At 45.3% G+C, this 14,678-nt stretch overlaps 1 protein-coding gene across 1 annotated transcript in view; it reads right to left on the minus strand.

Annotated features, from left to right (window-relative positions):
- The window catches only part of Skp2 (S-phase kinase associated protein 2), a 28,066-nt gene that overhangs the window by 3,144 nt on the left and 10,244 nt on the right, over positions 1–14,678 (minus strand). Inside the window, exons 3-9 of the mRNA NM_001106416.2 lie at positions 13,186–13,297; positions 10,227–10,370; positions 8,947–9,081; positions 7,711–7,809; positions 6,769–6,899; positions 2,287–2,338; positions 2,054–2,161 (exon numbers count right to left, since the gene is read on the minus strand). Of these exons, the coding sequence (NP_001099886.1) occupies positions 2,054–2,161; positions 2,287–2,338; positions 6,769–6,899; positions 7,711–7,809; positions 8,947–9,081; positions 10,227–10,370; positions 13,186–13,297 (781 nt within the window). The remainder of the gene's footprint in view (positions 1–2,053; positions 2,162–2,286; positions 2,339–6,768; positions 6,900–7,710; positions 7,810–8,946; positions 9,082–10,226; positions 10,371–13,185; positions 13,298–14,678) is intronic.

A 14,678-nucleotide genomic window follows, 5' to 3' on the forward strand; every position in this document is an offset into this window, starting at 1 on the left:
AGCAAGCCCTAGCACAACTCCTATGTGACATCTGAGCATCCGAGAATGGGTGGGGACACCCTGGGGAGAATTTAGGTTCTGGGATACCCAGGCAGCCAAGCTGTGAGTCATCTGCAATGGATAATATTTAAAAGAAGAAACTCGGTGGGAGTAAGGAAAAGTGTTGGCAGATGGCAGAGGGAGCTTTTGTGCAGCAGCTCTGGGGGGAAGCTGGTGAGGGAGTGTCACACGGCGCTCCTGGCCTCACATTCGAGAAGGGAGCTGCAAGACGAGACCCCACCACAGAGACCCACCACTGCCTCTTGTGTGCATTGGCCACAACACCAAAATACAGTATGAGCATCTGACTTTACCAGGGGAGAGAAAAGGGAACTGTTTACAGGATGTTCTTTAACTTGTGTAAGATAATAAGATAACACCTTTTAGGGCTCTTAGTTCAAGTTTAAATAAAAAGGTATTCATTATACAAGAGGCTGAGGCTAGACCATAGGCCAGCCTGGGGAAAAATACTGAGACTTGATTGCAAAAACAGTTAAAAAAAACCAAAAAAAAAAAAAAAAAAAAAAAAAAACCACCAAAAAAAAAAAAAACAAAACAAAAAACAAACAAACAAAAAAAACCCCCAAAAACCCAACCAAACAAAAAAAAAAAACCCAAAAAACCCAAACAAACAAAAAACAAAACAAAAAAAAAAACACTTAGAAACGTCAAGGTTTGCTCCTCTCGTCTGTATAATCCTGCTTTTTCTATAACCCAAAATGCCTTATCTAATGAATTTTCAAATCTCTTAATTTCAAATCAGTTCTGTCTCCAACTTGGGTTTATAATGGAATGAGAAATCGGGAATACTTACAAGAAAATTCAGTGGGAGATAACACCAATTAAGGAGAAAAGTCAATGTAGCAGGGGTTTGTGAGGTGGGGAGCTTGAAGGTTTCTGAAATACTTTAGACACTCCAAAGACTCACATTTCACTTTCCCACACTGAGATAAGAAAGACATCGACTGTTTTTCAGTGTTTCAGGCTGTTGTGTGGACAGTGTCCTTGAGGCACACTGGTATTTCTACTAAGACCTTCAAACGTGTTAGTTGCCTGAAAGACTAATCTTAGGTATGGCACCAATGAATTCACCTTTGAGAATCACTAGTATTTACATGATGCACAGAGAACATGTTCAAGGACAGAATCATGGTGTTCTCATTTTCCTATACTGCTGTGACTGGAAACTACAGCCCCTGACGGCCTTATGTCTTCAAAGTTCAGACATTTAAAGCAGTAACTCTCCAGAGGGTCCCTAGATTGAACCTCATGCTCTTCACTGATCATGTGGTGACAACTGTGCAGGAAAGGAGTGCTCCCACTGGATATAAGAAATTAAACTGTCAAGGACCACAGTCTTCCCCTTGCCTCTGCTAGATGGAAAGCAAGCATTTAAGTTCTGCATAGCTTCTTTTCACATGACCCTTCTGTAGGAAAAAGGGCGGCACCTGGCAAAGTGCAAGGCGCTAATCCCTGTGGAATTCCACATATATAACTGGTGTAAGGAAGACTCTGGAATGGAATAAGTAAAGCCTGCAAGAGTCTTAACTTTCACAGACCTACATCATACCCTCTGTTCAGACAGCATCAGACGAGAATACATCAGTTCTTCTATGTCAGGTCTTCACCTTCTCTGGCCATCCGGGATGCCCATCAGAAGATTATACCCTGTAAGCTAAGAATGGGAGCCATCTCCCCCTCACATTGGGTCTGCCTTCCATGCTCTCGGTGGGTACCTCACAGGTAACAGCTTCCTTGTAAGTCCTTCATAGACACCAGGATAGCATTCTAATACCGTGAGCCTGTCAGCAAAATAGTAGCTGTTAATCCATTCAGGATTACCAGACATTTTAATCAAACGTTCTGTGAACTTTCGATATTCTTTCCTAGGCACTTTGTAGCAAATTACCATCAATGTTCATGTTCTGAACATGTATTCGTCCATCTAAAGATGGGTTTTACTACTGAGTTTTGGCCTTTGCTTTTGACTGGCACGAATGCCAGACATACTTACAGTAGCGTCTCAGGTATTATATCGTAGCACCGGCTGAGCGAGAGGTGTTGGAGGTAGTTGAGTTGAAAAAATTCTGGAAAGCAGTCATTCTTCAGCATGATACTGTCACTGCAACCGAAAGGGAAGAACGTCAAACCACGTGGATCGAGAGTACTACTGCTTAACCTCCCCTTCCCATCCTTCCCACACTCCACAACCAGCCAGTGGACTCCAAGTGTGGTCTAAATCGGTACCTTAAGTCGAGGCGGACGAGGTTGGGGCATCGTTTAATTAGGGTACAAAGATCTGGAAAAACCAAACAGATGTCATGATCACAGTCACTGTTAAATAAGGACGGGGAAAAGGGTGTGCTGGGCATTTGAGGCAAGACAGAAGTTTGACATTACAAAGGACTGTCCCCACATAGAAAGTCCAGAAGAACACCTGGGAATTTGCTGTAAATGTTAAAGGAGCTGTGGGAAACCCCTGGATAACAAATATTTACGTAGCAAAGCAATTGGCTGGAAAGGACAGGAAACCCCAATTCATAACAGCAAACTGAAGGACAACCCAAGAGAGCCAAAGGCCAGGATGCAAAGGCAGACACTGTGTCAAGAGGGGGATCATGGATTAAAAACTGATTAAAAACTGTTCTGCCGTCACTGCAAGGAGTTCTCAACTCCAATTACAACGAAAGAAATTCCATATATAGTCCAGGTTTTAAATGCAACTTTCAATGAATTATTCGTGGAATCTCGGGTTAGGTAAAGAGCACCTGAACGTACAGAAAAAAACACCTGTAAGCTCAGTACCAGGGAGGCAGAGGCTAAGAATTGCTGCATATCGCGGACCAGAACAGACTACATAGTCAGTTCTAGGCCAACCGGGGCTAGATAGTGACACTGCCTCAAAAGTAAAACAACTACAGTCCTGCCATGTTAAGCACACGGAAGTATGAGAAAACGGCGTGCTCCACAGAAGCTAACCAGAAACGGTCTCATGTAAGAGAAGGGTGAACAAAACATCAAGGCCATAACATAGCTGCAGAAGGATTGAGCATGGGATCCTAGTGAAATGGCTTCTTGGGCTGGCAGGATGCTCGGAGGAGAAGCACTAGCCCTTAAGCCTCACAAATGTGGCCATTTCTGGAACCCACAGGGTGGAAGGAGAAACAGACTCTAGCAAGGCCTCTGATCATCATGAATTTGCCAAGATACCCTCCCCCAGTGCCTCTGCTCTCCAAAAATAAAGGTAAAACAAATGCCAGGAAATGTTTTGCATGAAAAAGAAAACAAACTACAGATACACAGTGCACTGTAATCTCAATCTAATCAAAACATACAAACTCATACAAGGAGAGAAGGAGAGGCTTGAAGGAATAAACCAGGCTGCTACCTGCCTCTCCAGAGAACACCGATATATTATCTATTTTGCAGAATTTGTAGGAGGGTGACATCAACTGAGTTACTTTTTAACAAATTTTAAAATGTAACTTATTTAAAACAGATAACTCCAGGCAGTGTTTTGAGTGCTTACTCTCCTAGCTGCATCTGTAGCCACATTTCCCCTACGTTAGTTTTGTATTTTCAAATACTTTCTTAACATACTTATCTTGCCGTGCGGGTGGTCACCCAAATTTATGTCCAAAACAGTCCGTTCTGCCCTGGATCTGTCCCTTTCCTAAGCTCCTTTCTGCACAGCACCTGGTCACCTCATGGGTCTTGGGAATCACAGCTACTGCATTACCCACATCTCATGTCCGCTCTGTCACCAAATCCTGTCATGCCAGCATCCCAAACGAGCCCAGATCTGATCCTTTCTTAGCACCTCAACCATTACCACTCTAGTTTCCTAACTGTCCTCACCATGCCTTTTCTCACTCTGAGGTACCAGAGGGAACAGTTTCAAGCGTAGGTCACGGCCCTGCCTTGCTCAGCATGTCTAGCTTCTTCCTTCTGGGTTGGCAGCCTTAACATTGCCACCTCAGTCATCCGTTAGCTCTCACCAAAGGCCTTTGTACTCGTGGTCCTTTGCTCCAGAATGTTCTCCCACAAACTCCTATGTATTTCTCATTTAAATAAGAGGTCGTCCTCTCTTTGATCATTACACCTAGTTCCAGAATGCTCTCCCATAGACTTTTACGTACTCAAGTCTTTACATGACCAGAGGCCCTCCCTGACCGTTCTCTATAGTCCCTCCTGCTACATGCGACCTATCCACTCTGCTTTACTCTCTTCCCCAGATTCTCAGCATTTAGGGAGTCCGCTCACAGTGCGTCTGTTTTGCTTTGTGTATTTTTATGTTATCTTGATTTCTGAGAATAATCGTATAATTCTATAATTAGAATTTAAAGGGTTTAAAGGAAAATGTTGAAGTTCTGCATAGTGAGAACGATAAGAAATGCAGACATGGCTGCAGCTTTTATGGATCTTCTGTGCCTCTCTGTTTGAAGACAGGCGTCTGCAACAGTAGACGGAGGCTCGGATAGGGATTGCCTTACGCAGGGAATGAATGTAGATCTCTGGCCACTCATGAAGACCAATTATGTCAGTCTGATAGATCTTACTTATTAAGCCCCAGGGAAATAGTTTCCAAATGCTACCTAAATGTTAAGAAGCATTTCAAGATGTCTGGTTCATATCTTTTTAAGCATAATAATTCAATAGGCAGTACCTATCCCCGGGATGGGCTAACACCACTCTCAGGATACCAGGTGTGGTTGATTTTAGTACCCAAATCAATTTGGCTTTGTGCAGCTGGATGGAATATTAGCCGGAGACTGGGCTATGGAGCTGCTAAACAAGAACAACAACAAACACCATTCCTTCACAGCACAAAGCACAACCACGTGTCAACTTTACCAACGCTGTGGCTGTTCCCTGCCTGTATTCACCCATAGTCTTTTAGATGAAATAAAAAGTTGAAAGTATAGATACTAACTTATTAACTGGTTTTTAGCAGGAGTTTTCGACCTTAACACTGTTGACTCCTGAGACCATTTTCTATGCTGTGCTGTTTAGCAGCAGTTCTAGATTCTGACCACTAGATGGCAGCAGCACACCTGCCAGCAAAGCTTGCTTCTAGACTTCTTACAGTCAAAGCCACTTCTTACAGTCAAGTCATCCTTTTGTATCCCTGGGGAATGATTCCAGGATCCCATTTGGATGCTTAGATCCAAGGACACTGAAGTCACTATGCACATCTTCTAATACCTAATATGATGTAAATGCTGTGTGAGGAGTCATTACACCCAATCAATCAGTGACCCATGCCAAGAAAAGTTCTTAGATGTTCAATACAGATGCAGGGGTTTTCCCCGAATATTTCTGATCTGTTCATGGTTGAACCTGGATGCAGAACCCATAGATACAGAGGGCTGACCTTATTGCATTCACCTATACTTACATTGGGGTCTACATAGTATAACTTTATTAAAACCAGTTCTGGGACTGGGGAGTTGGCTCAGTCAGTGAAGTGCTTGAGTTTGATATGTAGCATTCACCTCAGGACTGGGCAAACAGATACGAGAGGATCCCTCGGGCTTGCTTGCCAGGCAGTCTAGCAAAATCAATGAGCTTGGGGGTCACCGAGAGACCTGGTCTCAAAAACTAAGGTAGAAGGACTAGAAAGGTGGGTTGGTGGCTAAGAGCACTTGTGGCTCTTGCAAAGGGCAGGAGTTCGGTCCCTTGAAGCCACATGGCAACAAACGGTCTGTGACTCCAGTTGCAGAAGGCCTGATACCTGCTGCAGGCACTGCAGACATGTGGGATACAGGCATGAACACAGGCAGACATGTGGGATACAGGCATGAACATAGGCAGACATGTGGGATACAGGCATGAACACAGGCAGACATGTGGGGTACAGGCATGAACACAGGCAGAAGACCCACACATATAAAAAAACAGACATGTGGGATACAGGCATGAATACAGGCAGAAGACTCACACATATAAAAAAAAAAAAAAAGTTAAAGGTAGAGAACCACTGGGGAGGTCAGTCACCCAATGTTGACCTGTGGTCTCCAAGTACCACGCACGCATATACTTATGTACTCACTCACACACACACACACACACCACACACGCATGCACACATACCACACACATGCACACATACAGGCATACACATGCACTCACACACATACCTACACACACTACACACCACACATACCACATATACACACACGCGCGCACACTCACACACGCATGCACACACCACACACATGCACTCACACATACACACATGCACACACACACATGCACACACCACACACATGCACTCACACACACATACACACACCACACATACACACATGCACACACACACCACTCATGCACACACATACCACACACATGCACTCACATACACACACAACACACACTACATACCCTATATACACATGCACACACACAACACACACTACACATACCCTATATACACATGCACACACAACACACACTACACATACCCTATATACACATGCACACACACACACACACACACACACACTCACAGACAGACACACACATTGCTTTAATGGACTCTCCATCTAGGTCCTGAACTCACAGTGTGCTTTCAGGTCAGGAGCTGTTTTCCATTCCCTGACTCTTCTGACCAACAATCCCTCTGTTGAAGACCCAGACAACTCGCACACTGGACTAAGGGAGACAAGCAGGTAGCAGACACGTCCCAAGCCAGCCTGAAAGCTCGTGGCCCCGGCTTAGCGCTCTAACCTGTTTTCTGGAGGTTCTTTCGGTAGCCGCTGAGGTTCAGCTGGGTGAGCGTATCTGGTAAATGTGCCACGGCCGCTTGCACATGCTTCTCAGTGAAGTCAAAGCACCAGGAGAGGTTCAGTTCATCCAGTCTGCGTGAAGGAGGGAGAAAGAGGAAAGCATGAGCCCACCCAGAAGGACCAGGTGACCTAAGCTGGACACAGGAAGAAACAGGCAGCCAGACTGTTTGCCGCTTCATGCACAGCCTGCCTGCTCTGTGTTCCTCATTGGAAAAGGCATTCTCTCCCCAAAACAGCCTGCAAGGTTCCGGGGTGATCTGAGCAAAGGCCCTAGCAAACAGCCCTCCTTCTGGGAATGCAGGTTGAAAACTGTAGCCCATAGCTTTCTTTCTCAACCAGCTACATTGTTAAAAAGCACCAACAGCTATCAAGGCAAATGTCTTATAGACCCCACGGAGATGCTATGAAAATGCCTTTCTCCCAGTTCTCCCTGCTAGGAGAGTCAAGGTCAACGTCTGCCTCCCTTTTGCATCTTTGCTACCGAATGTGGTCATAGATTTTGTCTGCCTCATATTCTGATGCAAAGGGGACTCAGTGCTGACAGATCATCAAGGAGACATAGCTACAAACGGTGTTCCAGAAGGGCAAACAGATAGTTAAGGAACATAAACATGGGCTACTGTGCATCCTGGGGCCAGGCCTTCTCTCACTTAGCAGTGCATGTGTCAACATTTTTACAGAAGATGTAAACGGCGTCACCCATGTTAACTATGGTTTAGCTAGATATAAATAGACACCGATCACACTGATAAACATTCCTTCTCGTCCCTTTAACAGTGGCAGAGAGAAGGGAACAGTATCCAAGTACTCCTCCCTTACAAACAGACTGAGTTTAGCCTGAAAGTGTGTGACATACACACTGCACAGCTCAGGTCCCTCCTACCTGGAGCAGCTGCTCAGCAGGGTGGCCACGGCAGACTCAGAAAATCCAGAGCACCCACAAAGGTTCAGTCGCACCAAGTTTTCATTCTGCGCAAGAGTACTGGAAAAGAAAAATGTCAGAAGAATAAACTGCTGGGTCCTGGTGTGTGTGTGTGTGTGTGTGTGTAATTATAATGAAGTACACACGGTTTTGAGTCAGAAATGGGCTTAAAAATCTCCATTTCACTAGTTCTTGACACAGCTGAGTGACTTGCTTTGGCTATGCAAACTGGCAAGAGCATCTTCTTGCTGGGATTGGAAAGAAGGTTAAATCGTATAACGTACTGAAGGATCTGCAGAGTACTTGCAGTATAAACGCACAAGAAACACCAGTGCATCTTTTACATAAGAAGGCTTGCCTTCTCCTTTTAGGGAACCTCGGTGATGATGAGCTATTGTTCTGGAGTTAAACCTTGGTTTGGTTTGATTAACTGTGTGAACTTAGACAAGCTATCCAGCCTTTCCGTGCCTCAGTATTCACACACGGGGAAAGGACGAGAGCTTACCGCTTGCTCTCAGAATTAGCTTAGCACCTGCCACAGGCGCTGCCCTCTGCTCTGTCTTCCTATCAGGCTGCCTCTTTTCTCATCTGCATAGTGCAGTGGCCTAACGTGTATCTGACTAGCAAATTAATCAAATACGTTGCAATCTGACACAGCTCTTCCATTTCCGGAACCATGATGCACCATGCTTCATGGCCTCTTTGCAAACTACCAGAGACTCCGCAGAAGGCCACGATCCTCCTCATCTCCCTGATCTCTGTGCTTCAGCTCCAGAGGTGTTCAGAACAGCAGCCGTTTTACTGAGCTGCTACAGTAGTGTCCTATGGCTTTGGAGATCTCCTTCCTGAATATCGTCAATGGCCAGCCTACAAGTCGGTACTCTGAGAAGCCTGGCTCCTTACAGTCAATCAGTTCCCCGGTATGCTGCCGCATGACCAGCAATGCATTTAACAAACACTCTGCCCTGTAATTATCTGTCTTACCCATGAATAAGGCACTGACCACATAATGTTCGCCCTTTTCTCTCCACACCTAGAACAGCTCTGGCATATGGTCAGCATTCAAATGCCTGCTGTCCTGAGTATCCTGGACAGTTCTGGTTACTTGGTATGCCCTTCTGGGCACATGCAAGGACACTGTGATCATATACACATCCAAAGCAATGGCCTTCACGACATACTTCAGGCACCACTCACGTGACAATGGGATCTGAAAGCTGCAGGCCTTCCAGACTCAGATTCTGCAGCTTGGAGCACTCGGACAGAATCCCGTGGAGGTTTGACACATTTATAACTGAGTTCGACAGGTCCATGTGCTGTACACGGAAAGAGCTGTATATAGGAGAGAAAAGAGGCCCTGTAAGGTGACTCACGAGTACACTCAGATCTAACCCAACCCGTTCCAGTCCTCACACGAGGGTCAATCACAAACAAGACTAAATACACATTTTAAATACCGAATAAAGAGCTGGTCATAACGTTGGGGATTTAGCTCAGTGGTAGAGTGCTTGCCTAGCAAGCGCAAGGCCCTGGGTTCGGTCCCCAGCTCGGGGGGTGGTGGGGTGGGGGGGTGGTGGTGGTCATAAAACAAATTGCTTCGAGCTAATTCCCATCCCTCAAATCATTGTTAAAATTCAAGATGTGCCAAGTGCAGATGTTGCTGCCAACACGGTTGCACTCATAAAATTAAAAGGTGAGCATGAGAATGAGCAAGGCACACGTGCCCAGGGAGTGCAGTGAACCTCCCGGCTGCTGGGGGGAGGGGTAGAGGAGGGGTCTGAGTGGCTGAGCAACAATTGTTTGCTATGAGGACAGGGGAGGAACCAGTTTTAACAGGAGGCCTGGTTTACTTTTAGATATGCAAATATTGAAGTTCTCAGGCTCTGGAGTGGAAGCTTTTCAGTAATTAAAACTAAGAATTTCTCAAAGAGGCCCAGCCTAACACAAGGGTCTGAGAATCGGGAGTCGAAATGTGGATGTACAAGACGGAGCTCTGAGGACAGCATGTGGAGAAGAGGAAGGACACATCATGGACTGAATGTGAGGACAGGCTGAGGAGGGAACAGTGTGGCAGGAAATAAAAGCAGCAGGGACAGGAAATGGACCATGGAATTCGGGGGGCGGGGGAGAGGTGCTAGAATGGAGAAATGTTCTACTGTCTTTAGCTTGCTTTTCTCTTCCATATCTAGCTATTCCTCTGAGGCATCAGATAGCACGAAACCTTAGGCAGCACCAGACAAGCACTTTTTCAAAGCAGTCTACAAAACAAAAAAGAGGGCATTTTTTTTCCGGGTGGCAAATCTGTCCGTGGTAGGACAGAAAGCCCATGATGCACTTATGGAAATAACCCCGCTTTGTTAAGGATGGCCAGAGGGATAGAAGTAGCCATGAAGGAGGCACAGGTCACACACTGCCTGACAAAGAAGAAAGAGGGGCCTGAGCTGTTCCCGTCTCAACACTCAGTCATTTCTCTTTACCTGAAGCTTTCGCCCAGTGGCTGCTCCATAAACGACCGTGGGCAGCGGAAGGCCACGACTCCTCGAGAGAGCAGGCGCACTGTCACGTCTGGGTGCAGATTTTTGCCTGCGAGGTCTAGGGACTGCCAGAGAGACTCATCGAGCCTGAAACAGAGAGGGTGCTTCATTTCGTAAGTTGGCCAAAGCCAATTCTGAGGGCCATTAAAGGTCAGGACTACCATGGAAGACCTGGCCACTGGACTTCCTTATAGCAGATAAATCTGAAGAGCTTCTGTTTCCAGACTGACTATGCACTACTAAACATGTCTGGGTCACAGTAGCAATACACTCCCTTCTTTCTTTCTGCATCTTCAATGGAGGCTGTTTAATGTGAACAGTCAATTCAGTCCCAAGGTTTGTTCTTGGGACACAAAATTCGCTAAGTTAGAAACGCTAATAACCTGGAACCAGAGAATAAAATCCTATCTCTAGGTGCAACTTGACAAGTTCAAAAAGATCTCTTTAAAATACTTCAGGTTCCAAACTTCCTAAACGACTGTCATTTCTAGTTCTGCGAAGCACTGACAGGATGCCACGATTACCAAAAGTTTCATAAAAACATAAATAGAAGAAAAAAATTGGTATTATTTTATGGGAAACATCAACCACACAGCCAGGAAAAAGTCACAGATTGACTTTGTTCTATATCCATACACATGCACAAGTATATATACATACTTATATTAATGTTAAAGGAAAGAAGGAAATACTAGATTATATGTATTTTCTAACACACATACATCTACACACACATTATAAATATAGATTGAACTTCAGTGTTTCTTTTTAAAGCTTTATTTTATTTTTGTTTACATGTTTATGTCTGTGCTAGCAAAGGCCGTGCGCACGTGTGTGTGCTGTATGTGTGTGTGTGTATGTGTGGTATGTTTGTGTGTGTGTATGTGTGTGGTGTGTGTGTGTGGTGTGTGTGTGTGGGGGGTGTATATGTGTGTGTGTGTGTGTGTATGTGTGTATGTGTGTGTGTGTGTGTGTCCTCCAAGGCCAGGTGGAGTTATAGGCTGTTTCGAGCTGCCTGACTGACTCATTAGGAGAGCAATAAGCACTCTCCACTGCTGAGCCATCTCTACAGCCCCTACAGAAGACTTTTAATGTCCACAGTTGAATTCAGGTAAGGAAGCAAGAGAAACCATGAAGTTCAAGCGCGAGGGAACATTCTAAATGCTTTAGTGCCCTAGAATCTTCTCTCTAACGCATTTGAAATAAACACTTGTTGGCCAGTTTTGAGTTAGTTTTTCTATGACACTTGGCTAATATGTGGTTTGGCTATGAAAAAGGTATTAGAAAGGCAGGCTATAGATCTTACTGTCCTTAAGCAAGTGACATAATTGTACCTTACTCTTGTCCACACTGACATCTGCTTTTAAAAACGTGATAGCAGTCATTCTCTGATTATCTCAGATCTCAATCTCTCTCCTTTCAAAGCAGTTAAACAACAGCTGTCTTACTCACAAGGACAAGTCCCAAAGCATTCCCTTTGCCCCAAATGACACAGTGTTACCCTGGAAAGGGAAGATGAATTCAGCAGCCACCCCAACCCTAAGCCAAACGTAACTAGTAATGGTTAAGGCTGGGGGCTAGCAAGACCTTAGTCTTATTTTAAGGTTCACTTCACCAACTAACGTTCTTGACCCTGTAGTTTCTTCAACTGATAAGCCAGACTAATACAAAATTATCATCTTAGCAATGGGAAAGATTAAATTACTATCCTAGCGCAATGGAGATTGTCGGGCCAAAGGGATGATGTAGGTCAAAGGCACTGGGTAGCCACAGACTCGCAGAATAGACAGGTCTTGAGAGTGAAGCTGCTCTGGACTGGGGAATTCATGCTGACGAATATGCGTTAGGCGCTTTAGCTGCATGCACCTGGAAAAGTACTGTGCACGGTTACGGTTACGTTAATTTGCTTGAGTACAGGAGTTACCCAGTGACCTACACCTATAGCAAAGCCTATAGACTGCATACCATAAGTACATGCAAGTTTTTATAATATAAAGGCTTGGCTTCTTTCCTTGGTTTAGAAAAATACACACCTGGTGGGAACAAAATAAGCCCCTTGGGTGTGAATGAAATGTAGCCAGTATTGTGGAAACCTACTCATCTGCTAGGACAACTGCCTGGGCTTAGGCCTGGGGGTGTATGTGGCTCAGCGATAAAAGCTCTTGCCTCATCTGAGGCACTGGGTATAATCCTCACCGCAGTACAGAACAACAACAAAATCATTCCTTACTTCATGCCTGTTCCTGCCTCCCTGGTTTACACCCTTTACATACACACTCTTTAAGTATAGCCAAGAAGTAGCTAAGACTACCTCCCATGGCCTTTGTTCAGCACGCCCACGATCCAGACAAGGTACTGGCACCTTTCATTTTACCCTTATGAGTATCCCGTGATGAAGTTCAATTATGGCTATCTTATATCCAGCGGAGTCAGGCTCAGAAGTGACAGGTAGCTTGCTCAGGTCATGCAGAGCATATGTTAAAGAGGCTGGGTTCACACCATCCAGGGCCAGAGACTTGTACCTTTCCTCTGTGCTCCCAGCCAGGTCCTCAGTACCGGGCCATTTTGCCACCCCCTAGACCTCCTTTGCTCTTAGCACACTACCTGGCCCAAACAGGTGCATCCCTGGCAAACAAGTGCAGAGCTGAACATAGGGAATAGGCAGGAACAGGGTAAGAATAACCTACAGGAGACTCCTCCATCTGACTGTGAACCTACAGGAGACCCCTCCATCTGACTGGGAAACCATTTCACTGACTTCGAACAACAGTAAAAAGGTGTTGGATTTGCTTAGGGCAGCTCTGTTCTATGGTGTGGTTGTTGGTTTCACCAGACTCAAATGAGTACATAACCCTCTTCCTTCCCTCCTCCCTTTATGCCCAAAAGAGTGAACAGTACTCACGAGAGGCGGTACCACCTCTTGCAAACTCCAGAGACTCTCAAAAGCTCAGGGAGGCACAGACAGGAAAAGATTCCCAGGAGCAGCTCATCTGGAAGGGAGTCCCAGGAAACACCTGCAAGGAAGCAAACCAGGGTTTCCGTCTCTGAATCCTCCCGTCAAAGTCATGAAGTCCTGTCAAGCATTTATCATGCATGAGCGTTTATCAAGCACACGACACTTAGCTAAGAGGAAGTTTCAACCAAAGTGAATCCTCCAAGCTCCTGTTTATTTTTCTGTACTACACACTGACTTACACTATGGGGGTTTGGATGAGATTGTCTCCTACAGTCTTGGACACTTGACTTCTTGGTTCCAAGTTGGTGCCGCTGTCTGAGTAGGTTTAGGAGGTGGGACTTGGCTGGAAGTACCTCACTGAGGTGGACTTTGAGCTTTCTCTGCTTACTGCTTGAGAACAAGGTGCGAGTTTGCAGCCTTTCCTGTTGCTGTATCTGCTACTTGCTCTCAGGACTCCATGCTATCCCTGTCATTATGGACCCCTTTCCCTCTGAACTTTAAGCCCAAACAAACTCCTTCTTCTGTAAATTGTCTCAGTCATGAAATTTATCACAGAAACAGAAAAAGTCCCTAAGACAAGCACTGCTGTGATCGTCCCATTTTCTCAGCAGTGAGGCTCGAGGATCAAGAATATTTTCCCCTTGGTACCAGCTGGCCAAACACTGGTAGAGACAACCTGACTAGCCCTGGCACAGAGCAAGTCCCCAGCCACCCAATATATTGTGATGCCTGAACCACAAAGGAAGATCTCCTTTCTTGGACTTCTATAACAGGCAAATGACCCTTCTTCCCTCTTGGAGTGTAGAAAGTACGTTCCAGTGAAAGGATATTCTCTCCTCCTTCCTCTTTCTCCTCCTTTTTTGGGGGTGGAGTGGGGGAGTGGAACAGGGTTTTTCTTTGTAGTCTTGGCTGTCCTGGAATTCAATCTGTATATCAGTTTGGCCCCAAACTCAGAGATCCTTCTGTCTCTGCCTCCTGAAGGCTGGGATTAAAGGCTTTCGCCACTACTACCTGGCTTTCATTTCTTAATTCAACAAGTATTTCAAGATTCTCTACTACACATGGTGCCAAGTATCACTTCAGGTGTTAAGGAAAGATCAGCAGAAAAAATAAGGACAATGAAAGACTTTACCTTCATACAGCAGATGTGTCATGGATGAAACGGACAGCTATACGCAAAGCAAGTACATTATCTGATACCTTAAAAAGGATGCCAATTAGGAAGAAAAATTCAGCCAGGAAGAGAAACTCAGGCACAGCCATGATGTTTGAACAGTGGTGGGCGAAGGGTGATGGGTGTACCTGGGGCAGTGATCACTGAGTCAGAATAGACCTAGGGAATGGAGCAAGCCCTGGATCTGTGTTCTAAACATGCGACAGGCATGCTTGCTTTGAAGAACAGAGCTAAGAAGGGTAGTGGTGGAAAATGGAATGAGAAG

Source organism: Rattus norvegicus, chromosome 2 (genome assembly GCF_036323735.1).
Source record: "Rattus norvegicus strain BN/NHsdMcwi chromosome 2, GRCr8, whole genome shotgun sequence".
Lineage (NCBI taxonomy): Eukaryota > Metazoa > Chordata > Mammalia > Rodentia > Muridae > Rattus > Rattus norvegicus.